General features: G+C 43.6%; 1 protein-coding gene across 2 annotated transcripts in view; it reads left to right on the top strand.

The window, feature by feature from the left end:
- HBS1L (HBS1 like translational GTPase) overlaps window positions 1–27,570 on the top strand; it is a 214,779-nt gene that overhangs the window by 20,664 nt on the left and 166,545 nt on the right. For both annotated transcript variants that reach the window (XM_073627318.1, XM_073627319.1), the window contains exons 2-3: window positions 684–749; window positions 22,355–22,492. In XM_073627318.1, the coding sequence (XP_073483419.1) occupies window positions 684–749; window positions 22,355–22,492 (204 nt within the window). The remainder of the gene's footprint in view (window positions 1–683; window positions 750–22,354; window positions 22,493–27,570) is intronic.

Genomic DNA, 27,570 nt, shown 5'->3' with positions numbered 1-27,570 from the left:
ACCAGGATCATCCCACCAGAGCTGTAGTTTTGGAATTGCTCTGGCCCAGTCTTCTATCCGTTACAATTTAGCTCTTGTCAAAGTCACACAAGTCCAAGTGTAACTGCTTATAAAGTGATAGCTAGAGTTTGGTTTCAATGTGTTAATGTATCTAAATCTACTAGTGCATCTAACATACCCCTCCCCTCAGCCTGACGATGCTCTTTCATTTAGAGTGGGGACACTATAATACAGGAGGTGTGTTACTGGACAGATCACTAGGTAAAAATAGAGGGGGGGAGGCTAAAAAAAAGAATGCGGCCACCATATCTAATGATTGGTAATCTGCAGTATATTACATTTCTTGGTTTTGGGTTTAATATGGCTTTAAGACGAGGTTTGTCTCTGACAACCATCTTTGAAACAATTTTGCAATAAATTACTTCCAAGACAATTCTGCGACAGACTCATATACACCTTGCCAGCACATACATGCTCTGTCACATATTTCACCATTTGTTGCACAGCCACGAGACAGATGTCAAATGGAGGTGAAAGGTGCCAGAGAGTGGGAGTATAATGTACATTTTTAATTACCCTGTATGCTTTCTGAAGTTTATAACTGGTTCTCTTTAATGCATTATAACTTTTTCTGTGGTCATTTAAGTGATGATGTTAAAAACCTTTTTTTTTTCTTTTTCCAGATTTTGAGGATGAAGATATGTTTGGACAGTCTGTAGAAGATGACTATTGTATTTCACCAGCCACAGGTTTGTTTTTCAATTGAAAAATTAGGGCGGTGCTGGGAGGTATGCATTTTTGAAGTTTGTAGTTAAAGCGATACTAAAGGCTTAAATAAAAACAAACAAAAAAACATGTTATACTTACCTCCTTTATGATTTTGCATGGAGCAGCCCCTACCTCCCTCTTCTTGGGTCCCCCACTAGCACTCTGGGCTCCTCCTCGCTGCCGAGTTTCCCCATAGCAAGCTGCACTATGGGGGCACTCAGTGTTGCAACAGTGAATGAATGTTCACTGTTGCAACACTGATCCTCCTCCGGGCCAATTGATTGGCCAAAACGTCTGGCGATCCTGTTGGATGCCTAGCCCCGGGAGGAGCATAGAGGATAAGCACCGTGTAAGCTGCTCCAGGAAAGGACAACGGAGCAGCTTTCCCTAAAACTGCCACGCTTAAGGACAAGGACGACTGCGCTAAAAGTTGGCCGCATCAGCTCCGCACTCCATAAAGACCTGACCGCTGCTCTCACCGCCTGCATCCAGGGTAAGGACTGAATGGCAGACAGCGGATGGGGTTGTTGGTGCCGTGCCATGGTGTGGGGAGGGGGGGTAGGGGCAGTTGTGCTAGTGTAGCTAGCACACTGCAGTTACAGCAACAGTTGTTTTGTTTTTGTTTTTTTTGCAATAAAGGTTTTACATGTATAAATAAAAGCTGATCATTGTAAGCACCTCTGTCAGTGGTAAATGGTTTGCCTCAACCCGATAACTGCTACATTTGCAGGAGAGTTTGTTCTGTTGAAAAACAACAGACTTACTAGCCAGATCATCAGGTGAAAATAAAAGTCTAAACTATTGCAGCCACCACATGTAAGAATTGGTAAGCTGCAATATGTGGGTTGAATATGCTTTAACATACATCATATGTATATTCAAGCTCACCCCTTTGGTCTGCAGATGAATAGTAGACACCAAAGATGGATACCAAAAGAACAATAATATTACTTTATATGTCTGAATAGTGTTTATAAATACTGTGTCAAAAGGTCTAGTTTTTGACAGCAAGGTGCGTGTTGCTAAGAGCCCTTGCACACTGGGGCGGTTTGCAGGCGCTATTGCGCTAATAATAGCGCCTGCAAACCACCCCAAAAGTGCCGCTGCTTTCATTCCAGTGTGAAAGCCCCGAGGGCTTGCACACTGGAGCGATGCGCTGGCAGGACGGTAAAAAAAGTCCTGCCAGCAGCATCTTCGGAGCGGTGAAGGAGCGGTGTGTATACTGCTCCTTTACCGCTCCTGCCCATTGAAATCAATGGGACGGCGCGGCTATACCGCCGGCAAAGCGCCTCTGCAGAGGCGCTTTGCGGTGGTATTTAACCCTTTCTCGGCCACTAGCGGGGGGTAAAACCGCCCCGCTAGCGGCCGCATACCGACGGTAAAACGCCGCTAATAATAGCGACGTTTTACCGCCGACGCCGCCCCCTGCCCCAGTGTGCAAGGGCTCTAAGGAAAGCCCTGTGTACTTTGATTTAAAGTGTTACTAAACCCAGGACCGGCATTCACTATATATAAACTTCTAAATACCTTTTCTCATCAGCAGTATATAGCAGTCTTGTGACTTCTATCCATGTCTGGCTGAGCACTGCTGAAAGCCTGTAGGAGTTTTCATTCTCCTCTGACTGTACAGTGCCCTCACCCTCTGTCTGGACAGTGCTGATCACATGTACCCTCTTGAAAAAGGAAAAAAAAAACTCTAGCAATACATGCCAAACTGAGCATGTGCAGAGTGAGTCCAAGGCTCTGTACTATCGGCAGATGTATTGGGGACAGTAAAAGGGGAGGATTGGAGAAGACAGGATCAAACTGCCTTTTTACACAATGCGCACGATTAACCCCTTACGTTCCACAGTGAGTATAACACGCAAGTTTTTTTTGGTGCATGTGTAGCAAGTTCAATGTTCACAACTGGTTGATGTAATAATATACTGTAGATCATGACTAAGGTAATTATTATTTTTTTTTTTTTTAGAAACGGTTGTGTTTTTTGCATCGTGATAAAAATAAACATACTGTGCTTGTAGCTATGTGTTTCGTTTAGTGAGTTTGGAACACATTGCACTTAATTGAATTGTTTCTTCTCTTTCAAATATCACATTATTTCAATATCAGAATAGCACACCTTGGCACCCAAAATGTTGTACATGATTTGCTTACTGTTAATGCATTCCGGTAATTTCCCAGAGCTGCAGGCGTTCAGCTTGCACCTTTCCCAGAGTGACAGGCGGCACATGTGTGCTTTGTAAGTGTTCTTTGAGCAGGTGTTTGGAAACATTTTGGCTCTATTAAAATGAACATTGAAGTCTTTATAAAATGGCTCAGGTAAGACATTTGAAGAAATCCTTCAATTATGAAACATTACCTGGGATTTTTGCTGCCAGGCACATGTTCTGCTTTTATATACCCTACATTTAATTTATTTACATTTTGGTAATATATACCCTTGAGTATGAAATGTTTACATTTAACTTATTTGACCTACTAAATAAAAGCTTTGTGCTGGTTGCTTTAACTCCCTCGATAAAAGCTGCCTGTTGACACTTGTCTGGATAAAAAAATCTTTGACGTTTGGCGTGCAGTTTGAGAAGATGTTCTATCACTTGGCTTCCTTTTCATAGCTGTATGTCTACAATTGTCCTCAAATAAGAGGTCACTGTTATCATATGTTGAAATATGTAAACCTTTTTTTTCCAACTCTTATTTTCTAAGGAGAATGCTGGATTTTTATTTTATGGTGGTGTCCCTGGCTAATATTTATTTACTGTATTTTCTATCAGGTTTTTATTCATTGCCCTTCCAACCAACATTGATGGGAGTGAGAACTATGAGCTCAGGAGGGGGATGATGTTATATGAGGTCTGACCTCCCCTATTTAAATAGGTCAGATTGAATGTGCTACTGGTTGAATAATCTTCAATACAGCACTTAGTGATATGAGTACAGTGAGGGAAAAAAGTATTTGATCCCCTGCTGATTTTGTACATTTGCCCACTGACAAAGAAATGATCAGTCTATAATTTTAATGGTAGGTTTATTTTAACAGTGAGAGACAGAATAACAACAAAAATATCCAGAAAAATGCATTTCAAAAAAGTTATAGATTGATTTGCATTTTGATGAGTGAAATAAGTATTTGACCCCTTCGCAAAACATGACTTCTTACTTGGTGGCTAAACCCTTGTTGGCAATCACTGAGGTCAGACGTTTCTTGTAGTTGGCCACCAGGTTTGCACACATCTCAGGAGGGATTTTGTCCCACTCCTCTTTGGAGATCCTCTCCAAGTCATTAAGGTTTCGAGGCTGAGGTTTAGTAACTCGAAACCTTCAGCTCCCTCCACATATTTTCTATGGGATTAAGGTCTGGAGACTAGCTAGGCCACTCCAGGACCTTTAAAGTCCTGCTTCTTGAGCCACTCATTTGTTGCCTTGGCCGTGAGTTTTGGGTCATTGTCATGCTGGAATACCCATCCACAACCCCTTGTCCTGTCTCCTTAGCAGAGAAACGCCCCCAAAGCATGTTTCCATCTCCATGTTTGATGGTAGGGATAGTATTGTTGGGGTCCTAGGCAGCATTCCTCCTCCAAACATGGCAAGTTGAGTTGATGCCCAAGAGCTAAATTTTTGTTTCATCTGACCACAGCACTTTCACCCAGTTCTCTGAATCATTCAGATGTTCATTAGCAAACTTCAGACGGGCCTGTACATGTGCTTTCTTGAGCAGGGGGAACTTGCGAGTGCTGCAGGATTTCAGTCCTTCAAAGGGTAGTGTGTTACCAATTGTTTTCTTGGTGACTATGGTCCCAGCTGCCTTGAGATCATTGACAAGATTCTCTCGTGTAGTTCTGGGCTCCTTCCTCTCTGTTCTCATGATCATTGAAACTCCACAAGTTGAGATCTTGCATGGAGCCCCAGACCGAGGAAGATTGACAGTTATTTTGTGTTTCTTCCATTTGCGAATAATCGTATCAACTGTTGTCACCCTCCTACCAAGCTGCTTGCCGATGGTCTTGTAGGCTATTCCAGCCTTGTGTATTTCTACAGTCTTGTCCCTGACATCCTTGGACAGCTCTTTGGCCGTGGTGGAGAGATTGGAATCCGATTGATTTCTTCTGTGGACAGGTGTCTTTTATACAGGTGACAAGCTGAGGTTAGGAGCACTCCCTTTGAGAGTGCTCCTAATCTCAGCTCGTTACCTGTATAGAAGACACCTGGTAACCACACATCTTGCTGATTGTGAGAGGATCAAATACTTATTTTACTTATTACAATGCAAATCGATTTATAACTTTTTTGAAATGCATTTTTCTGGCTATTTTTGTTATTCTATTTCTCACTGTTAAAAAAAAAAAAAAAAATCTACCATTCAAATTATAGACCGATCATTTCTTTATCACTGGACAAATGCACAAAAGCAGCAGGGGCTCAAATACTTTTTTTTTTTTTTCCCCCTCGCTGAAGTTCATACAGGATTTTACCATTGTAGTAATTGCTCTAAATGCACATGCATATTGACAATTTAGTGACCGCATAATCCTTTGAGCAGGTACCGATGTTCTAGTGTGCACTGACACCAGCATTTTGAAACGCATATATTGGAGAAAAATCTAAATAATCTGTGCTGTGTCAAAAAATAAAAGTAACTTGTGTACAGAATAAAGCTGCTGCTGTGCAATTTTTGATACCAGTTGTAACAAATAGAAAAACATTAGAAGCCGTGCTGAAGCCACCAATGACAAACAATAATACACCCTCTAATGAAATGGTGCTTAAAACATTTAAAACACTGAGCCCGGGTTCACACTATAACGGGCTGCGGATCGCACAGGAGCACTGTGCGTCCCCATTCCCCGTTTCAGGGACGAATCAGGGCCGATTCTCTGCCTGAATTCAGCCCTGAAATGGAGCCAAAGACGCACAGCGTTTTTGTGCAGTGCGCTCCGCAGCCGCCCCGGAGATATGTGAACCAGCTCCATAGGGAGCCAGTCACATTTTCCTACTATGCGAATTAGATGTGGGGAAACGCACATCTAATTCGCATAGGTGTGAACCCGGGCTCAAAAAAGACAATTTTTTAAAGCCTTAAAACGTGCAAAAATTACAGTGCAAGTGAAATTATTAAAGTCCCAGTAAGCGCATGTAAACAGCAACAGTTCATATGGTGTCCCAATGTGCATTCACATCCCAGTAACCAAATTGCTTCCACCACCTTGTGTCAATATTCAGAGAAACCTCTTACCAAATAGTATGGACCATTAGGTTATAAATTGTCAAACCATGCTCAGGTTGAATTATCATCCAGTAGTCTCCTGGTCAGAGCTATATGAGGCACCTCCACCTCTGGATGTCGCCACTAAAAGGAAGCAAACAGGTCCATAGTGTAAAATGTAAAAATGTTATCTGTATTTAAAATCCACAAGTTGCATTCATAAAAAAGCAAACATCTACTCCCATAATAGCAGGCTGTGTTAGCAGGCACGTCTTTCTTCGCCAGTGTGTATGCGTGATGAGATCATGTGGTATCTACACCCTGTGCGTTTTGTCAAAAATGACATCATTGGGGGGACTGGCCAGGGGGCGTCAAGGGCGCTTATTGGGGTTTTATCATTTGACTTGCTCTGTATTTTTTGAACATGTTTTATGGTTTAAAATGTAGTAATTGTCATTACACAAGTATTTATTTGCATTTGTGCATATTTTTTAGTGTTTAGAATGTTTTAAACACCAATATCATTAGAGGATGTTTTATTGTTTGTCATTGGTGGATTTAGCGCTGCTTCTACTGTTTCTCTAATAAATATTAGAAAGTGCCTATAAGAATGAAATGTTACCTGCATTCTTCAGTTTCCAAGCATTAGAGGAAACAATTACATATGTACCACGATGGTAGGCCAATGTCCTTCTCATAGACATACTTTGTTGTTCTCTTCCCCCCCCCCCCCTTACTTTCTTGAATAAAACTACTCATGTTGGATCAAAGCACATCACAGTAAAAATGAAGTAATGCTGCCCTTACATTAGCTTTATTGTATTTTAGAAACCATAAGCAGCTGGTTGTTTTTGAAAGTCCAATATAGAGATACTGTATATTGTCTTTGAAAATATAATAACACGGGCAGAGGAAATAACTAGATGTTATAAAGTGTGGATGCAGCCTCTGTGCCCCGTGGCCTCTTCACCGAAAACTGAGTGTTCAAAGACCACTGATCACTCGGTTCTGGGTCTTCAGTGAGCAGAGAGCAAGTGGCAGTCAGCTTTGGCTCTACTTCTCCTTTTTTAATGCAGTCTCTGCATTAAGGTCAAACACGCCATTACTTGTTCTAGGGCCCCATGTTCCTAAACATTTACATGAGTCCTGTTACTGATCCAGTGCTGTCCTGGCTGCAGCACAGCTCTCCTCTCTCTAGTCTCACAGGAGACACTGAAGGCAGCAGGAGCCATAGGCTGTCAAATGCCTGTGAGGCGGGAAAGGGAGTGTGACTTGCCAGCACCATGTGTGTTTATGGACGCACACAGCCCAGCTCAGGAGTGCACCTGCTTGGGTGTCCCCATAGCACACAGCACTCAGAGGAAGAAGGAGCGGACAGCGCGGCAGGGGACTTCCAGAAGAGGAGGTCAGGGACTGCTGTGTGCAATATCGTTGCACAGAGCTGGTAAGTATATCCTCTTTTTTACTTTATTAAAAACAACTATTCTATTTGAAAACAAACAAATGACCATATCATAAAATCATTTTTCTTTTATGCCAAACTCCAGTTAACTGACAAATTTTCCCTTGCAGTTATGCTGCACCCACACTGCAGGAGTTAATTGCTCGTTTTGTCTAGAGGAAAGAAGAAACCGTTTTACTTATTTGATCCTCCACTCCCCTGGCAGATTGCGCTCCCCCACAATATACACTATGGTAGGCTATCCCTTGCTGTCCTCCTGTCCAATAGGACCCTGGTTTGGTCTTGAGGTCAGGACCCTGGACCACTGGAGTGTGGGGGCATGCCTTGAATATAACTGTTCTGAAAAACAATGTTACTAAACCCAGGACCCTGCATTCACTATATCTGGTCTCCTACAGTACACAGAACATGGAAATGCAATAGTTTTAGTAAATATAAACTGCTAAATACTTTTTCTCATGAGCAGTCTTGTACCTTCTATCAGTGTCTAGTTCAATCTTGTAGGAGGAGTATTCATTCTCCCCTGATTATCCTATAAGGCTGCATGACCCCTGACCCTTTGTCTGGACAGTGCTGATTGGCCTGATCGTGATCACATGCACTCTCCAAAGAAAAAAAAACTCTAGCAATACACACCAAACTGAGCATGTGCAGCTTGTCCTCTAGCCTCTGTTCTATCAGCAGATAGATTGGGCACTGTGGAAGAAGGGGATGAAGACAGGATCAAACAGCTTTTTTACACAATGCAGAGGATTAGCCCCTTAGGTTCCATAGTGAGTATAACAAGCATGTTTACTACATATACAGACTAATTTTACTGTTGTGGGTTAAGTAACACTTTAATTCTAGAGGCAGCAAGGCAGCTGGTATTTTCAGAAGGTCATCAGTGACAACCACCTTATATCGCTCAGTACAGGTTAACTATTATTTTATGTACAAAAAGAGCATTTAAAAGGCACCAGATTAAGGGATATATGAAAGCTGCCATTACTAACCCGTTTCTAAGACTCCACTCCCTGGTTTTCCCTGTCTTCTATATTTTCAGTCCCTGTCCTACAACAAGCATGCACATCAGAAAGTCAGAGCCCCTGTTGTGTAAGTTTGTTCAAGTAACTCCTAAGGGAGTTTTTCTCAACCATTTTCAGTAAAGGCACCCTTTTAAAGTTATGCACAATCTGGAGGCACCCCATTCTTAAATGTAAACAACAAAACTAATAGTTTTAGATAATGCAGGAACACCCACAGATATAGGACAGCTGTGTTTTATTCTTTCAAAGCAAATACAGCAAAGCAGGGGAGGGGCAAACAAGGATGCTGTGCATGTGCCTGATGCCCTTATCAACCGATTAAATGGTTGTTTGAACACTGGCAGCTAGAAGGTTGTAATGGTGCACAATGTAAAACTGTGGCTTTGTATAAGTAAAAGGCAGGCTTGATCCACCTGTTTATTTGTATACATTTTTGGGGCAATTTTAAGGCATTTTGCCAAGGCACCCCTGAAGAAATCTCAAGGCACCCTGGTAGAAAAAGGCTGTCCTAAGGTATGAAATCATTGGGTCAACAAAACGGTCAGGCAACTAAGATTTTCAAATCGAGAGTTCAGCAGTATTTGCTATACAGGTGATACTCCATAAATTAGAATATCGTGCAAAAGTTCATTTATTTCACTAATGCAACTTAAAAGGTGAAACTAATATATGAGATAGACTCATTACATGCAAAGCAAGATAGTTCAAGCCGTGATTTGTCATAATTGTGATGATTATGGCTTACAGCTCGTGAAAACCCCAAATCCACAATCTCAGAAAATTAGAATATTACATGCAATCAATAAAACAAGGATTGTACATGGAACAATATCGGACCTCTGAAAAGTATAAGCATGCATATGTACTCAGTACTTTGTTTGGGCTCCTTTTGCGGCATTTACTGCCTCAATGCTGTGTGGCATGGAAGCTATCAGCCTGTGGCACCACTGAGGTGTTATGGAAGACCAGGATGCTTCAATAGCGACCTTCAGCTCTTCTACATTGTTCGGTCTCATGTCTCTCATCTTTCTCTTGGCAATGCCTCATAGATTCTCTATGGGGTTCAGGTCAGGCGAGTTTGCTGGCCAATCAAGCACAGTAATCCCACGGTCGTTGAACCAAGTTTTGGTGCTTTTGGCAGTGTGGGCAGGTGCCAAGTTCTGCTGGAAAATGAAGTTCGCATCCCCATAGAGCTTGTCTGCGGAAGGAAGCATGAAGTGCTCCAAAATCTCCTGGTAGATGGCTGTGTTGACCCTGGACTTAATGAAGCACAGTGGACCAACACCAGCAGATGACGTAGCTCCCCAGATCAACACAGACTGTGGAAACTTAACACTGGACTTCAACCATCTTGCAGTCTGTGCCTCTCCATTCTTCCTCCATACTCTGGGTCCTTGGTTTCCAAATGAGATGCAAAATTTGCTCTCATCAGAAAAGAGGACTTTCGACCACTGAGCAACAGACCAGGTCTGTTTTTCTTTAGCCCAGGTAAGACGCTTCTGATGTTTGTTGCTCAGGAGTGGTTTGAGAAGAGGAATAGGACATTTGAAGCCCATGTCCAGGATCCGTCTGTGTGTGGTGGCTCTTGATGCACTGACTCCAGCCTCAGTTCACTCCTTGTGAAAGTCCCTAACACTTTTGAATGGCCTTTTCCTGACAATCATCTCCAGGCTGCGGTCATCCCTGCTGCTTGTGCACATTTTTCCCTTCTACATAACTTTCTATTAATGTGCTTTGATACAGCACTTTGGGAACATCCAACTTCTTTTGCAATTACCTTTTGAGGCTTTCCCTCCTTAGGCTCGGTTCACACTGGGGCGACTTGGGATCCGACTTGTACGCCCTCAAGTCGCCCCAAGTCGCCCCAGAAATAGTTTGAATGGGAGTGAACGCTAGCGTCTTAATAGACGCTACTGAAGTCGCTCCGACTTCAGAGCGTACTCCCTGTACTACTTTGATCCGACTTGGTAGGCGACCTGTACCATAGAAATCAATGGAAGTCGCCTCCAAGTCGGATCTCTCTGTAAAGTCAAGCGACTTTGCAGGGAAAACCCCTCCCTCCCCCCCTCCCTCCCCCCTCCCTCCCAGAGAGCTGATTGCCCCGTGATTGGCCACAGGCGAAGTCGCCTGTCATGGAGGCGACTTCAAGTCGCCTCGTAATTTGCCGAAGTCTCGCTGAAGTCGCGCTAAAGTCGCGCTGAAGCCGCGTTGAAGTCGCGGTACAAAGTCGCGCTAAAGTCGTGTTGCCCATGTGTGAACCGACCCTTATGGATGGTTGCAGTGATGGTTTTCTGCACAACTGTCGGGTCAACAGTCTTTCCCATGATTGTGATTCCTACTGAACCAGACTGAGAGACCATTTAAAGGCTCAGGAACCCTTTGCAGGTGTTATGGCTGATTAGAGTGGGATACTTTGAGCCTAGAATATTGCACCTTTTCACAATATTCTAATTTGGGGTTTTCAGATTGTGGATTTGGGGTTTTTATGAGCTGTAAGCCATAATCATCACAATTATGAAAAATCACGGCTTGAACTATCTTGCTTTGCATGTAATGAGTCTATCTCCTATATTAGTTTTACCTAATAAGTTGCATTAGTGAAATAAATGAACTTTTGCACGATATTCTAATTTTTCGAGTATCACCTGTATACTTTCCTGTAGTTTCTACTTTTGCAGCCAAATTAGCATAACTAACTCCTAATCTATATTTATTATACTTCCATTCAGATAGCAGAACTTAAAAAATATTTCAAAATTACTGCTGCCTATTTTACTTGCTCTGCTGTAGTGGTAGGAGTATATGTTGTAGGATGTGTCTTGTTAATTGAAGCATTTTTTGGGATGTCTTGAATTTGTATGGAAAGTGAGATGGATAGGTTTTAGGCCTCATGCACATTGGACGTTTTTTTACAGCTGCTGTTTTTGGCTTCAGACGTTTTTCTTTGCAGCCGGTAAACTCCCCAGCATGTTATCCTATGTGTCGATTTACACACAGGCTTTTATCAGCGTTTTTTGGCAGGGACATTTTCTGGATTGAAAAACTGCCCGGAACCAGTGGGTTTTAGGAGTTTTTCAGCTGAAAAACTGCTCTAACTCTGGTAAAAGCTTAAAAACGCGGCTATTCATCGTTTATCAATGTTTTTGAGCCATAAGCTTTTGTGGGAGTATAGTTTTTACTAAAAGAAAAAAAAGGTAAAAAATGCTACTGGCATTTTAATAAAGTGTGCGTGAGGCCTTGAAGTTTCTCTTTATATTTCAGAACTATCCTTTATGCTTACTGTTATCACAGTTGGGTTTTAGACTGCAAGGCAAGTTTCAATCTGATTTTTGGCAGTAAGACTTCCTACACTGACACTTTGATAAATCAGACTTTCAGTATGTGACAGGTGAGAAGGAGCTCTCTGGGTATGAGCCTTACTTAAAAAAAGGGAGTAGGTTGCCCAGGGGGTTCTACAGCAGGTGCTGGATGAAAAACTGAAGCCATGATTAGGTTCTGTAGGATACAGTATACTCTGGCAAAAGGTTAAATACACTGGTAATGGTCTCTTTTTACTTAGAATCCTGTTTATTCTTTTTTATGGTTCACACTACACAGCCAAGTAGATTTTCCTCTTCTTCATTTTTTTTGCTTCTGGGTAGCCATCCCCATGCTTGGTCAGAGGTGATGAGGTTTTTTCATTGTCCAGCAAGCAGGCTTAGTTTTAGATGTGATTAAGGAAACTGCTAACCAAGGAAATAAGTGTCACATGGCAGCAGCGTAGGGCAGTATCCAGGTGTCAGTAGTAGGTAGGGCAGTGTCCAGGGGTCAGTAGTAGGTAGGGCAGTGTCCAGGCATCAGTAGGTAGGGCAGTGTCCAGGGGTCAGTAGTAGGTAGGGCAGTGTCCAGGGGTCAGTAGTAGGTAGGGCAGTGTCCAGGGGTCAGTAGTAGGTAGGGCAGTGTCCAGGCATCAGTAGGTAGGGCAGTGTCCAGGGGTCAGTAGTAGGTAGCGCAGTGTCCAGGGGTCAGTAGTAGGTAGCGCAGTGTCCAGGGGTCAGTAGTAGGTAGGGCAGTGTCCAGGGGTCAGAAGTAGGTAGGGCAGTGTCCAGGGGTCAGAAGTAGGTAGGGTAGTGTCCAGGGGTCAGTAGTAGGTAGCGTAGTGTCCAGGGGTCAGTAGTAGGTAGCGTAGTGTCCAGGGGTCAGTAGTAGGTAGGGTAGTGTCCAGGGGTCAGTAGTAGGTAGGGTAGTGTCCAGGGGTCAGTAGTAGGTAGGGTAGTGTCCAGGGGTCAGTAGTAGGTAGGGTAGTGTCCAGGGGTCAGTAGTAGGTAGGGTAGTGTCCAGGGGTCAGTAGTAGGTAGGGTAGTGTCCAGGGGTCAGTAGTAGGTAGGGTAGTGTCCAGGGGTCAGTAGTAGGTAGGGTAGTGTCCAGGGGTCAGTAGTAGGTAGGGTAGTGTCCAGGGGTCAGTAGTAGGTAGGGTAGTGTCCAGGGGTCAGTAGTAGGTAGGGTAGTGTCCAGGGGTCAGTAGTAGGTAGGGTAGTGTCCAGGGGTCAGTAGTAGGTAGGGTAGTGTCCAGGGGTCAGTAGTAGGTAGGGTAGTGTCCAGGGGTCAGTAGTAGGTAGGGTAGTGTCCAGGGGTCAGTAGTAGGTAGGGTAGTGTCCAGGGGTCAGTAGTAGGTAGGGTAGTGTCCAGGGGTCAGTAGTAGGTAGGGTAGTGTCCAGGGGTCAGTAGTAGGTAGGGTAGTGTCCAGGGGTCAGTAATAGGTAGGGCAGTGTCCAGGGGTCAGCATTATTGAGATCAGTGTCCAGAGGCCAGTATTGTATAGATCAGTGTACAGAGGTCAGTAGTGTGTAGGGCAGTGTACAGAGGTCATTAGGTATGTAGGACAGACTACAGAGGTCAGTAGTGAGTAGGGCGGTGTACAGAGGTCAGTAGCGAGTAGGGCGGTGTACACAGGTCAGTAGCGTGTAGGGCGGTGTACACAGGTCAGTAGCGTGTAGGGCGGTGTACACAGGTCAGTAGCGTGTAGGGCGGTGTACACAGGTCAGTAGCGTGTAGGGCGGTGTACACAGGTCAGTAGCGTGTAGGGCGGTGTACACAGGTCAGTAGCGTGTAGGGCGGTGTACACAGGTCAGCAGCGTGTAGGGCGGTGTACACAGGTCAGCAGCGTGTAGGGCGGTGTACACAGGTCAGCAGCGTGTAGGGCGGTGTACACAGGTCAGCAGCGTGTAGGGCGGTGTACACAGGTCAGTAGCGTGTAGGGCGGTGTACACAGGTCAGTAGCGTGTAGGGCAGTGTACACAGGTCAGTAGCGTGTAGGGCGGTGTACACAGGTCAGTAGCGTGTTGGAGCGGTGAACACAGGTCTGTAATATGTAGGTATTGGGTACCATAGTGCTGGAGGCCAATGGAGAGAGGGTTTTTCTTGCAGCTAAGTTCCAGACTCCCCTGGAGGTGAGACAGGAGGAGTCAGGCCCAAAGTAGCACAGGTCGCCTGCAGAGTTGCTTGCAGAAAAGGCTCAGGAACACTGCTGATGTGCTGCGGGGCTTCTACAGGCAGGTGGCGCCTGTGAGATGTAGCGGGTAACTAGGGTCACTGAAACAAAGGGTAGTCAGTTCAAGCCAAGGTTCGGTGCCAGGTGGGGGGTAGCAGGGGAGACTAGGTCAGGTGGGAGCCGAAGTTAGGACCGGTAGCAGGCAGAGGAGAGCCATTAAACAAGCCAGGGTCAGGAGGCAGGCAGGAGACAGGTCTGGAACAAGCCGGGTCGGTAATCAAGAATCAAAGGAAACACAGGAACGTTGGTAAGAGCTGAAGATGAAAAAGCATTTCAGCCAAGGGCTAGCTTCCTTATAAAGGCCCATGTGACATGCTGGCGGAGATGCTGGGTCCTAGATGCCCTGACAGATGCTGGGTCCTATAGTCCTCCTGCTATTGGTGCCCTGACAGTGCCCCCCACCCTCCCCCCCCGATGTTAGCCCCTGGATGCTCAAGGGGGCCATCTTTTATTGAATATCTGGCATGGAATTTCCGGAAGGAGTCTAGGGGCAAGGATGTTGATCTTCGGTTTCCAGGAGCTTTCTTCAGGTGGATACCCCTTCCACTTTACCAGATATTGGATTTGCCTGCCTTGCTTTCTGCAATCCTATTCTGACTTCACCTCATATTCTGTTTCCTCTCCAACAGTTACTGGTGGCGGAGGTGGTTCCACCTCCCCTGGAAATTTTTGTTTTACGAGCTCCAAAGTGGCTGGCTAACTAGTGGTCATGGTACGTCTTGAAGACCTGAAGGCTTGCCTCCTGAGGTATGAAGACCTTATCCTGATGCCAGAGTAATCCATCTTGTTTCCTTAACGAGGCCTGTTCAGATTCGGGGCATTAAGCAGAGGCTCGTTCAGTGAGCGATTTTCAAGCTGGGTTGAATCAATAAAAAGTTTTGGGCTAAAAGAATGGTGCTTGGGGGAGCAGATGTTCCAGATGTTCAGGGAAAATCCGGGACAAGGCATCCGCCTTCCCGTTCTTGGATCCTGGTCTGTATGTTAAATGGAAATTGAATCTTGAGAAGAATAACGCCCATCTAGCCTTTCGGGGTCTTAGACGTTTGGTGGACCTCAGATACCCAAAGTTTTTGTGGTCAGTAAGGATCATGATTGGCTGATTGGCGCCCTTCAATAGCTACAGTGGGGACGGAAAATATTCAGACCCCCTTAAATTTTTCACTCTGTTATATTGCAGCCATTTGCTAAAATCATTTAAGTTCATTTTTTTCCCTCATTAATGTACACACAGCACCCCATATTGACAGAAAAACACAGAATTGTTGACATTTTGCAGATTTATTAAAAAGAAAAACTGAAATATCACATGGTCCTAAGTATTCAGACCCTTTGCTGTGACACTCATATATTTAACTCAGGTGCTGTCCATTTCTTCATCCTTGAGATGGTTCTACACCTTCATTTGAGTCCAGCTGTGTTTGATTATACAGATTGGACTTGATTAGGAAAGCCACACACCTGTCTATTTAAGACCTTACAGCTCACAGTGCATGTCAGCGCAAATGAGAATCATGAGGTCAAAGGAACTGCCTGAAGAGTTTAGAGACAGAATTGTGGCAAGGCACAGATCTGGCCAAGGTTACCAAAACATTTCTGCTGCACTTAAGGTTCCTAAGAGCACAGTGGCCTCCATAATCCTTAAATGGAAGACGTTTGGGACGACCAGAACCCTTCCTAGAGCTGGCCATCCGGCCAAACTGAGCTATCAGGGGAGAAGAGCCTTGGTGAGAGAGGTAAAGAAGAACCCAAAGATCACTGTGGCTGAGCTCCAGAGATGCAGTCGGGAGATGGGAGAAAGTTGTAGAAAGTCAACCATCACTGTAGCCCTCCACCAGTTGGGGCTTTATGGTAGAGTGGCCCGACGGAAGCCTCTCCTCAGTGCAAGACACATGAAAGCCCGCATGGAGTTTGCTAAAAAAAAAAAAAAAACGCCTGAAGGACTCCAAGATGGTGAGAAATAAGATTCTTTGGTCTGATGAGACCAAGATAGAACTTTTTGGCCTTAATTCTAAGCGGTATGTGTGGAGAAAACCAAGCACTGCTCATCACCTGTCCAATACAGTCCCAACAGTGAAGCATGGTGGTGGCAGCATCATGGGGGTGTTTTTCAGCTGCAGGGACAGGACGACTGGTTGCAATCGAGGGAAAGATGAATGCGGCCAAGTACAGGGATATCCTGGACGAAAACCTTCTCCAGAGTGCTCAGGACCTCAGACTGGGCCGAAGGTTTACCTTCCAACAAGACAATGACCCTAAGCACACAGCTAAGATCACGAACGAGTGGCTTCAAAACAACTCCGTGACTGTTCTTGAATGGCCCAGCCAGAGCCCTGACTTAAACCCAATTGAGCATCTCTGGAGACCTAAAAATGGCTGTCCGCCAACGCTTACCTTCCAAAATGACAGAATTGGAGAGGATCTGCAAGGAGGAGTGGCAGAGGATCCCCAAATCCAAGTGTGAAAAACTTGTTGCATCTTTCCCAAAAAGACTCATGGCTTTATTAGAGCAAAAGGGTGCTTCTACTAAATACTTAGCAAAGGGTCTGAATACTTAGGACCATCTGATATTTCAGTTTTTCTTTTTTAATCTGCAAAAATGTCAACAACTCTGTTTTTCTGTCAATATGGGGTGCTGTGTGTACATTAATGAGGAAAAATGAACTTAAATGATTTTAGCAAATGGCTGCAATATAACAAAGAGTGAAAAATTTAAGAGGGTCTGAATACTTTCTGTCCACTTTCTGTCCGTGTATGTATGTGTGTATGTATATGTATGTATGTGTATATATATATATATATATGTGTGTGTGTATATGTATATATATATGTGTGTGTGTGTGTGTGTGTGTGTGTGTGTGTGTGTATATATATATATATATATATATATATATATATATATATATATATATATATAAATATATAAATAAATACATTTTTTGTTTTATGAGAATAAAATGGCGGTCGTTGCAATATTTTATGTCACACTGTATTTGCGCAGCGGCCTTATAAACGCAATTTTTTGGGAAAAAATAGACTTCACTGAATTAAAAAAACAGCAAAGTTAGCCCAATTTTTTTGTATAATATGAAAGATGTTGCGTCGAGAATTGTGATCTTTATTCTAAGCAAAAAAATCGTGATTATCATTTTTTCCCAGAATCGTGCAGCTCTAATTTACAGTATATCACAAAAGTAAGTACACCCCTCACATTTTTGTAAATATTTTATTATATCTTTTCATGTGACAACACTGAAGAAATTACACTTTGCTACAATGTAAAGTGAGTGTACAGCTTGTATAACAGTGTACATTTGCTGTCCCCCTAAAAATAACTCAACACACAGCCATTAATGTCTAAACTGCTGTCAACAAAAGTGAGTACACCCCTAAGTGAAAATGTCCAAATTGGGCCCAACGTATCAATTTTTTTTGTGGCCACCATTATTTTCCAGCACTGCCTTACCCTCTTGGGCACGGAGTTCACCAGAGCTTCACAGGTTGCCATTGGATCCTCTTCCACTCCTCCATGACAACATCACGGAGCTGATGGATGTTAGAGACCTTGCGTTTCTCCACCTCCTGTTTGAGGATGCCCCACAGGTGCTCAATAGGGTTTAGGTCTGGAGACATGCTTGGCCAGTCCATCACCTTTACCCTCAGCTTCTTTAGCAAGGCAGTGGTCATCTTGGAGGTGTGTTTGGGGTCGTTATCTTGTAGGAATACTGCCCTACGGCCCAGTCTCCGAAGGGAGGGGATCGTGCTCTGCTTCAGTATATGTCAGTACATGTTGGCATTCATGGATCCCTCAATGAACTGTAGCTCCCTAGTATCGGCAGCACTCATGCAACTCCAGACCATGACACTCCCACCACCATGCTTGACTGTAGGCAAGACCTACTTGTCTTTGTACTCCTCACCTGGTTGCCACCACACACTTAACACCATCTGAACCAAATAATCATCAGACCACAGGACATGGTTCCAGTAATCCATGTCCTTAGTCTGCTTGTCTTCAGCAAACTGCGGGCTTTCTTGTGCATCATCTTTAGAAGAGGCTTCCTTCTGGGATGACAGTCATGCATACCAATTTGATGCAGTGTGCGGCGCATGGTCTGAGCACTGACAGGATGCCCCCCCCCACCCCTTCAACCTCCTGTAGCAATACTGGCAGCACTCATACGTCTGTTTCCCAAAGACAACCTCTGGTTAGGACGCTGAGCACGTGCACTCAGCTTCTGTGGTTGACCATGGCGAGGCCTGTTCTGAGTGGAACCTGTCCTGTTAAAACACTGTATGGTCTTCGCCGCCGTGCTGCAGCTCAGTTTCAGGGTCTTGGCAATCTTCTTATAGCCTAGGCCATCTTTATGTAGAGCAACAATTCTTTTTTTCAGATCCTCAGAGAGTTCTTTGCCATGAGGTGCCATGTGAACTTTCAGTGACTAGTATGAGAATAAGAGTGAGAGTGCAATAACACTAAATTTTAACACACCTGCTCCCCATTCACACCTGAGACCTTGTAACACTAAAGGAATCACATGACACCAGGGTGTTAGGCCCCTTTCACATGAGGCAGACTCCGCTTCCACGGAGTCCGCCTCGGTCCGCCGGCTCAGCGGGAGATCTCTCCGTTGATCTCCGCTGAGCCGGCGGATGACAGGTCCCTCTGCTCACTGAGCGGGGAGGGGCTTGTTCAGCGCCGCTGCTGCCTATGGAGAGATCGGACGAAAACGGACAGCATGTCCGTTTTTATCCGATCTCACCCGATCCGATCTGTCAGCGATGGATCTGAACGTAGGGTCATCCGTCCGCTTTTAGCGGATCGGACCAGGTCGGATGTCAGTGAACATGTCTCCGCTGACATCCGTCGCTCCATAGGCTAATATGGAGCGCCCGTTCAGGTCCGCCATCAAAACTGACAGGTGGACCTGAGCGGTCCGACCGTGTGAAAGGGGCCTAACACAAGCTGTACACTCACTACTTTACATTGTAGCAAAGTGTAATTTCTTCAGTGTTGTCACATGAAAAGATGTAATTAAATATTTACTTGGTGTGAGGGGTATACTCACTTTTGTAAGATACTGTATGTATATAATCTTTTTATGTAGTTTGCCTGAAGTTCACCTCAGTTACTTTTTTGGCTGTACACTTTTAGCCCATGTCAATAGTGCATTTAAATGCCCCTTGGCAGGTGTTGTTAGTATGAATCTTGTTTTGAAATATGCATCTTGGAAGAATCACTTAACGGTTGCTTTGTGATGGTTGTATAGGATTTTAGATTTGGAAGTGTTTAATCCTTTGGCATTTTATGTGCATATCTTGAAGCTAGCTGTATTCAGTAACCGTAACATGAAACCCGAGTTTATATAGACAACCATATTCAAGAGAAATTGGGGAGAACAATAAACTATGAGTGAAGAAGGGAAGTATAACAAAATATCCACAAACAGAGATATGTAAAGCCTTTATATACATATGCAGTACATCTCTCCAATACACGTCACCTCACGTTTTATCCCTTTAAAAACCCTGCAAGGTATATGGTAATCTGTCAGGAATGCACTGTGTTCCTAAGTCCTTTTTAGTGGAATCTTGTTGGCCCTTTTTTCCCTTGTATATGCAAAAAAAAAGTTCACCATGTGGTCTGTCTGTCTTATCTATCCATTCATTTATCCCTAAAGTCATCATCCACTCTTCTTTATTTAAAAGAGAAGTATTCAATTTTTTAAATCATATTTACCTAGATGGATGCAGCATCGATCTGATGCTGCATCTGTCCCCTGCTGGCTCTAAGGCTGAGAGCTCAAACACCGCTGCTCTAAAAAAAAGTGCCCCCTCCCCCTTTATTTCTGGCAAGCGGACTATCTCAGTTGAAGAGGTTTTGATCAGGTACAGTGGTGGGGGCCTTTTTATCCATAAGTTTTCAATAAAAAGGTGGACAGGTTTGTAGCAAGGGCAAAAGACCTTTGGGCATATGCATTGATTGTTCTGTGGGATCACTGTACTGCTTTATGATTACCCATCGGTAAAACTTTTGACACAGTTACTATGCTGGATAGAAGTTGATCTGGTAATATTGGTGACTCTGGATTGGCCCTGTAAGTCATGGTATGCTGATCTCATTCGCTTGGTAGTGGATGATCTGTGGCATCTACCGCTTCAAGCAGTCCTCTTGTATCAAGGACCCATTTACCACAATGCTTTACAGCTGCTGTATTTAAAGGTTCTGAGGGACAGAGGATTATTCGATGTGGCCTTATTACACTATGCTTAAGGCCCCTTTCACACTGGGGCGGTGGGGGCGTCGGCGGTACAACAGCGCTATTTTTAGCGCTGCTGTACCGTCGTTCTTGCAGCGGTATTCGGCCGCTAGCGGTGCAGTTTTAATCCCTGCTGGCGGCCGAAAAAGGGTTAAAATCCCTCGTACAGCTCGGCTATAGCCACGGCATTGCCGCGGTATAGCCGCGCTGTCCCATTGATTTCAATGGGCAGGAGCGGTGAATACACCGCTCCAAAAAAGCGGTTTGCAGGACTTTTTTCACCGTCCTGCCTGCGCACCGCTTCAGTGTGAAAGCCCTCGGGCTTTCACACTGAACAAACAGTGGAGGCTGTTTAGGGGCGGTTTGCAGGCGGTATTTTTAGCGAAATACCGCCTGCAAACCGCCCCAGTGTGAAAGGGGTCTAAGGCTCGCAAGTTTTTTTTTTTTTAAGATGTGTTATCATACTTGGAAGATGTATTCTGCATGGTGCCTTAGGTGTCCCATGTAATTTCTGAGTTGTCTGTCTCCTTGCTTTTCTCCAGCGCAGAGAGGGTCTTAAGCAATTATAAAGGGTCATTTAGCAGTGTTTTTTTGGTCTTATTTCGGTGTCTTTAGGCACAGCTACCACTTGTCCCCACCTTTATTCAGGGCGTTATGCATGTTGCTCCTCCAGTCAGACCACCATTGTTGCTGTGGGACCTTAATATTGTCTGTGTTGACTAAAACCACCTTTCAAGGATATTGGGGAGATCATGATCCCAACAATCTCTCAAAAAGTGATATTGCTAGCAGCCATTGCTTCAGTGTGGAGAATCTCGGAGTTAGCAGAGTTGTTCTGCAAGCCTCCATTTTTGGTTTCTGTAAGGATCAGGAGGTCCTGCATTCTGAGACTTTTTTTCCTAAGGGGATATCTGCTTTCCACTTGAATGAAGACATTGTGCTTTCATCGCTTGCCTTATATGCTTTATATGTAGTAGTCAGGGCTATTAGAGTGTATTTGGATGTCGAGTCTGGGATTTGGGGTTTGTGGTTACAGCTCATTCTACAAGAGTGGTATGTGCATCCTGGGCTCAGATTTGTAAGACGGGCCACTTGGTTGTCCGTTTTATGTTTACCAGGTGCATGTGGAAGCATCTGCTAATACAAACTTTTGGTGTAAGGTTTTACTGGCAGCTCTATGACTGGCCTGTATCCTTTTATTTTGAGACTGACTGGTCGTACTACTTTGCAACATACCTGTAGGTGATGATCTAAATTAGAGCTATGCTGCTGGGTGTGTTTTATATACTTTTTTGTATTTTGTATTTTTTGTACTGCTGTGTCGTGCTCCACAGTGTGGGGTTTTCGGCCACCAGCAGGGGAGTCCATGGGCTCTTTTGTTTTGTTTTTTAGTTGTATCTAGAATCCTACTCCTGTAGGTGGCACTCTACCCAGTAGGTGAAAATCTTAAAGTAATTCTAATGGAAGTTTTTCTTCATTAAAATAAAAAGAAAGAGGTGTTATACTTGCCTGTTCTGTGCATTGTATTGTACAGAGTAGTGGCTTACTTCGTCTTCTGGAGTCCCTGCCGGTGCTGTCTGCTCCTTTTTCTTCCGAGTGCCCCCTTAGCAAGCCATGTGCTATCCATAGAGACACCCGCTTTCTTTTCTAATGATTTTAGTGACAGCAGCAGGAGACCATGTATTGGAGTGTTTTTTACCTTAATGAAGGGAATGTGTTAATGTAAAAAACAGCTAGACTTTAGAGCCAGTTAAAACTCTCACAAGTAGGGCCCTCATGTATTGAATTTAATGGTAACTGTACTGTCTCACTTTATTTTGTAAAACATTGTACAGACTGTTGGGGCTATACAAATCCTGTATAATAAATATAGTAATAAAGTAGTGATGTCTCCTGCGCTGAATGCAAAGAAATCACTTTTTGGTGAATTTTCTTTTTTCTTGGAGATTCTCCTTCAGCTAGTCTATACTTCTGTAATTTATTCTACCAGTACAGAGCACATGTGTATATCAAACATCCTTTTATCATGCCAATTATCATTTGGCCCACTTATTGATGTTAACTACATATATATGTATGCTCTGTTTTTCTTTTTTCCTGCAGCTGCTCAGTTCATATATTCTAAGCGGGACAGACACTCAAGCTTTACTGAGCCTTTAGAAGAGGAGGAGGAAGAGGAACATGATGATGAACTGGAAAAACAAAAGGCTTCGAATATTGCTTTAAGTTCATTAGACCAAGGTACTGTTATTACTGAATCCTTGTCCTACTATACGTTTATAAGGAGTCCCTATTTTACATACTTGCAAAATGTGAATTTAGCAACAACCTCACTACTTGGGTGCAAGCACTATACTGCAAACCCCAAGTAAATGTCAAATAGTCTGGCTTCTATTCTGACACTTTCCTGATACTTAGAAGGAACAAGGCAGGGCTGTCCCTGATATCTACTGTTTGTTTTATTGGCTATTGACAACCTTTGGACTGTTTATCAACTAAAATCCTGAAAACATGGGTTTGAAGTTAACCACTATCACCACAAAATGTGTTTATTTGCTGACAATGCTGTTCCTTTTAAGACAAACCCCAAAATCCCTCTGCCAAATGTATTTATCTTTTTATTGCAAATTTTGGATGCCATGTAAACAACTCCCAATATAAAAAATATTAAAAATTTTCCTTTCACCGAAAACCCATATAACATAAAAATAACAGCCCAAGAAAAAGCAGTCGCTCCCAGTGCTCAGAGGTTCTCTACAGAAAGATCAGACTTAACAGGCACATCTGGAATGTATGGCGAATGCAGCCCTCTTTTAGATGGGGGAATCCAGTGTTAAACTACAAAAAAAAAGATTCCAAAAAATGATTGGGAAGATATTAAATTGATAAAAATGAATACTCGCAAAAGTGCAGCAAGTGAGATCATGTAAACCAGAACATGCCATGTGCAGGATACACATGTTCCAACACCCCACTATACTGGCAAACTGACGTGTTTTGGGGGCTTCCTCAGAGCTCGGCCCTCTCTCCTTTACATCTGTTCAATGTCCTGAATTATAAAGCTTGTCTGAGAGTTCAAAAAAAAGAAGAGCTGAGAGCTGAAGTTAATACACCACAGAGCTCAGTGTGGCGAGGTCTGAGAACTGATTGGAGGGAAGGAGAAAAGAGGCTCCCATCATGTCACATAGAGTGAAATGGTCCCATCCCTGTAAATAGGAACGAAGGAAAAAAACACCCCCTCAGGTGGGACTTTGATGGACCATCCACTCAGTGTATATATAAAAAAAATATCTTTAATGGTGTAGAATAAAATACATATGGAATTTACACATTACAAGGGTGCATAACAAGTATGGCCTGATAAACAAACCGAAACAAAAACAAACAACTGTGTACATAAACTTCATACAATGTAAATGCCCTGATGCATTTAGGAGGGAGGGAAGGGACACACCCCCTTTACACATCACGTAGGAAGAGCTGAGGCTGTCAATCAGTTGGAGATCCCTCCCCTGTCACCATTTTTCACCATTTGCTGTCAGAAAAACTTGTCAGAAATGATTCATGCTGATAACAGAGGAAAGAAGCAAGGGACAAAAGTGACACTTAGTGCTCTTAATTGAGACAAGTACACACTAGAGAGGGATATGCTTTATTCAAATTTCATGTCTGAAGTTAACAACCACTTTAACTGTTATGTGTGTACAAAGCCTTCTAACAGTGGAAAAACTATTCTATTTCATGGCTTGGTCTGATAGCAGTGATCAAGATGGCTATTTTAACCTCCAATCGTGTTTATTTTGAGTATAGAAAATGGTTACCAAGCTTTTTAAACCAATGGAAATAATGCAACAAACAATATTGATTATTGGAAGTGAAGAAGGGGTAAAAGAAGTAAAAAAGATACAGTAGGACACACAGCTACATGAATGTAACCACAGAGCTCAGCAGTGTCCAGCCAACAGTGAGATGCTGAAGAAATCGCTGAAAGAGCAGTACAGAGGGGAGTTATAGTTGAACCAGAGAGTCATTGGAAAGTGTTCTTGTAATAGGCTAAGCATTCAGTATAAAGCGTAGTATAATTTTTTTGCTTGATCAATGTCCATAAGGTGTCAAACTTTTTCCACATATTCATATACTTTTGAGTCTGTGTTTCCTTCCTTAAAGCGAAGTTCCACCCAAAAATGGAATTTCCGCTTTAAGTACTGTTGACCCCCTTACATGCCACATTTGGTATGTCATTTTTTTTGGGGGGGGGGGGGAGCGGGTACCCAGTTTTGACAGGCATCCAGCTCCCACTTCCTCCCCTGGCACCGGAAGGAATTCACCTCTCCCCACTCCCTGCTAGGGATGATCCGAACACCCCCCTGTTCGGTTCGCACTAGAACATGCGAACAGGAAAAAAGTTTGTTCGAACACGCGAACACCGTTAAAGTCTATGGAACACGAACATGAATAATCAAAAGTGCAAATTTTAAAGGCTTATATGCAAGTTATTGTCATAAAAAGTGTTTGGGGACCTGGGTCCTGCCCCAGGGGACATGGATCAATGCAAAACAAGTGTTAAAAACGGCCGTTTTTTCAGGAGCAGTGATTTTAATAATGCTTAAAGTCAAACAATAAAAGTGTAATATCCCTTTAAATTTCGTAGCTGGGGGGTGTCTATAGTATGCCTGTAAAGGGGCGCATGTTTCCCGTGTTTAGAACAGTCTGACAGCAAAATGACATTTCGAAGGGAAAAAGTCATTTAAAACTACTCGCGGCTATTGCATTGCCGGTCCGACAATACACATAGAAGTTCATTGATAAAAACGGCATGGGAATTCCCCACAGGGGAACCCTGAACCAAAATTAGAAAAAAAAAAAATGACGTGGGGGTCCCCCTAAATTCCATACCAGGCCCTTCAGGTCTGGTATGGATATTAAGGGGAACCCCGAACCAAAATGTAAAAAAAAAAATGACGTGGGTGTCCCCCTAAATTCCATACCAGGCCCTTCAGGTCTGGTATGGATATTAAGGGGAACCCCGGCCAAAATTTAAAAAAAAAACGGCGTGGGGTCCCCCCAAAAATCCATACCAGACCCTTATCCGAGCACGCAACCTGGCAGGCCGCAGGAAAAGAGGGGGGGACGATAGAGCGCCCCCCCCCCTGAACCGTACTAGACCACATGCCCTCAACATTGGGAGGGTGCTTTGGGCAAGCCCCCCAAAACACCTTGTCCCCATGTTGATGAGGACAAGGGCCTCATCCCCACAACCCTGGCCGGTGGTTGTGGGGGTCTGCGGGCGGGGGGCTTATCGGAATCTGGAAGCCCCCTTTTAACAAGGGGACCCCCAGATCCCGGCACCCCCCCTGTGTGAAATGGTAAGGGGGTACCCCTACCATTTCACTAAAAAACTGTCAAAAATATTAAAAATGACAAGAGACAGTTTTTGACAATTCCTTTATTTAAATGCTTCTTCTTTCTTCTAGGGGGGAGGCTCCCGCTCTTCTCTTCATCTTCTTCTCTTCTTCATCTTCTTCTCTCCCATGCCGTTTTTATCAATGAACTTCTATGTGTATTGTCGAACCGGCAATGCAATAGCTGCGAGTAGTTTTAAATGACTTTTTTCCTTTGAAATGTCATTTTGCTGTCAGACTGTTCTAAACACGGGAAACATGCACCCCTTTACAGGCATACTATAGACACCCCCCAGCTACGAAATTTAAAGGGATATTACACTTTTATTGTTTGACTTTAAGCATTATTAAAATCACTGCTCCTGAAAAAACGGCCATTTTTAAAACTTTTTTTTGCATTGATCCATGTACCCTGGGGCAGGACCCAGGTCCTCAAACACTTTTTATGACAATAACTTGCATATAAGCCTTTAAAATTAGCACTTTTGATTTCTCCCACAGACTTTTAAAGGGTGTTCCGCGGCATTCGAATTTGCCGCGAACACCCCAAATTGTTCGCTGTTTGGCTGTTCGCAAGTTCGCCGATGTTCGAGTCGAACATGAGTTTGACTCGAACTCGAAGCTCATCCCTACTCCCTGCAATCTTCTGGGACACGTCACAGGTCCCAGAAGATTTACCGGCCATTCACAATGCGCAGCGCGGCTCGTGCCTGCGCAATTCATGCCCGGATGTGAAGTCACAGCCGGGCCCCCACAGTTACGGTGCCGCGGAGAGAAAGTGGGAGAGGAGCGGGGCTTTGTGCGCCCACATCGCTGGACCATGGGACAGGTAAGCGTCTGTTTATTAAAAGTCAGCAGCTACACTTTTTGTAGCTGCTGACATTTTAAATGGGTGGAACTCCTCTTTAAAGAGGAACTTCAGTCTGCTTACATAATCTGTAATAAAAACATCTTTGCCATTCTGAAGCTTCACTCCAACCACTTTGCATATTATTTTATATATACTGTGATTCTGTACTTTCCAAATATGCTGCAGAAATCTCCCTCCACTATGTCTGGCTGCATTCATTTTAACTGTGGGCATCTGAAGCTGCTGCCTGTTCACTTCCTGGATTTACACAGACACACAGAGGCACACCTCCAGCTCTGCAGCTTTCATTGGCCCTCTAATGACTCACCCCCACTCCTTTGCAAACTCTCACAAGAGTGAGAGAGAGCTGTGCATGATGTCATAAGCCTAGGCTTTTTACCAGACAAGAAACAGGAAGTGGGCTGTATAAGGTATTTACTGGCAGAAAAAAAAATGTTTTACTATCCAAAGTTAAAACAACAAGGGCAGAAGATTTAATAGATGGAAAGTTGAAAAAATTACTGAAGGTCCACTTTAAGGCCACTTCAGTCTAATAAAAGATTCAGCATGGGTGGTTTGGGGTAGATCCATTTTTGAAGGATTGTTTTTTCAGCTGCCAAATATATGATGGATAAAACCTTTTCATTATCCATAATGACTTTTTAAAACCTTGTACATCCAAAAATTGCCCATTCAGAAGTTAAAGTGGTTCTAAAAGGCAGAAAGTTTTTACCTTACTGTGATTCTAAACACACACTGTTTTACCACTTCAGCCCCGGAAGAATTTACCCCCTTCCTGACCAGGCCATTTTTTGCGATACGGCTCTGCGCTTTAACTGACAATTGCGTGGTCGTGTGATGCTGTACTCTAACAAAATTTACGTCCTTTTTTTTGCCCACAAATAGGGCTTTCTTTTGGTGGTATTTGATCACCTCTGTGGTTTTTAGTTTTTTGTGCTATAAACAAAAGAGCGACAATTTTGAAAAAAAAAAACACAATATATTTTACTTTCTGCTTTAATAAATATTCCAAATTAAAAAAAAAAAGTTTCCTCAGTTTAGGCTGA

This window comes from Aquarana catesbeiana, linkage group LG04 (assembly GCF_042186555.1).
Source record: "Aquarana catesbeiana isolate 2022-GZ linkage group LG04, ASM4218655v1, whole genome shotgun sequence".
Lineage (NCBI taxonomy): Eukaryota > Metazoa > Chordata > Amphibia > Anura > Ranidae > Aquarana > Aquarana catesbeiana.
Note: the sequence above shows the minus strand (reverse complement) of the source record. Positions and strands in the feature narration are given on the sequence as shown.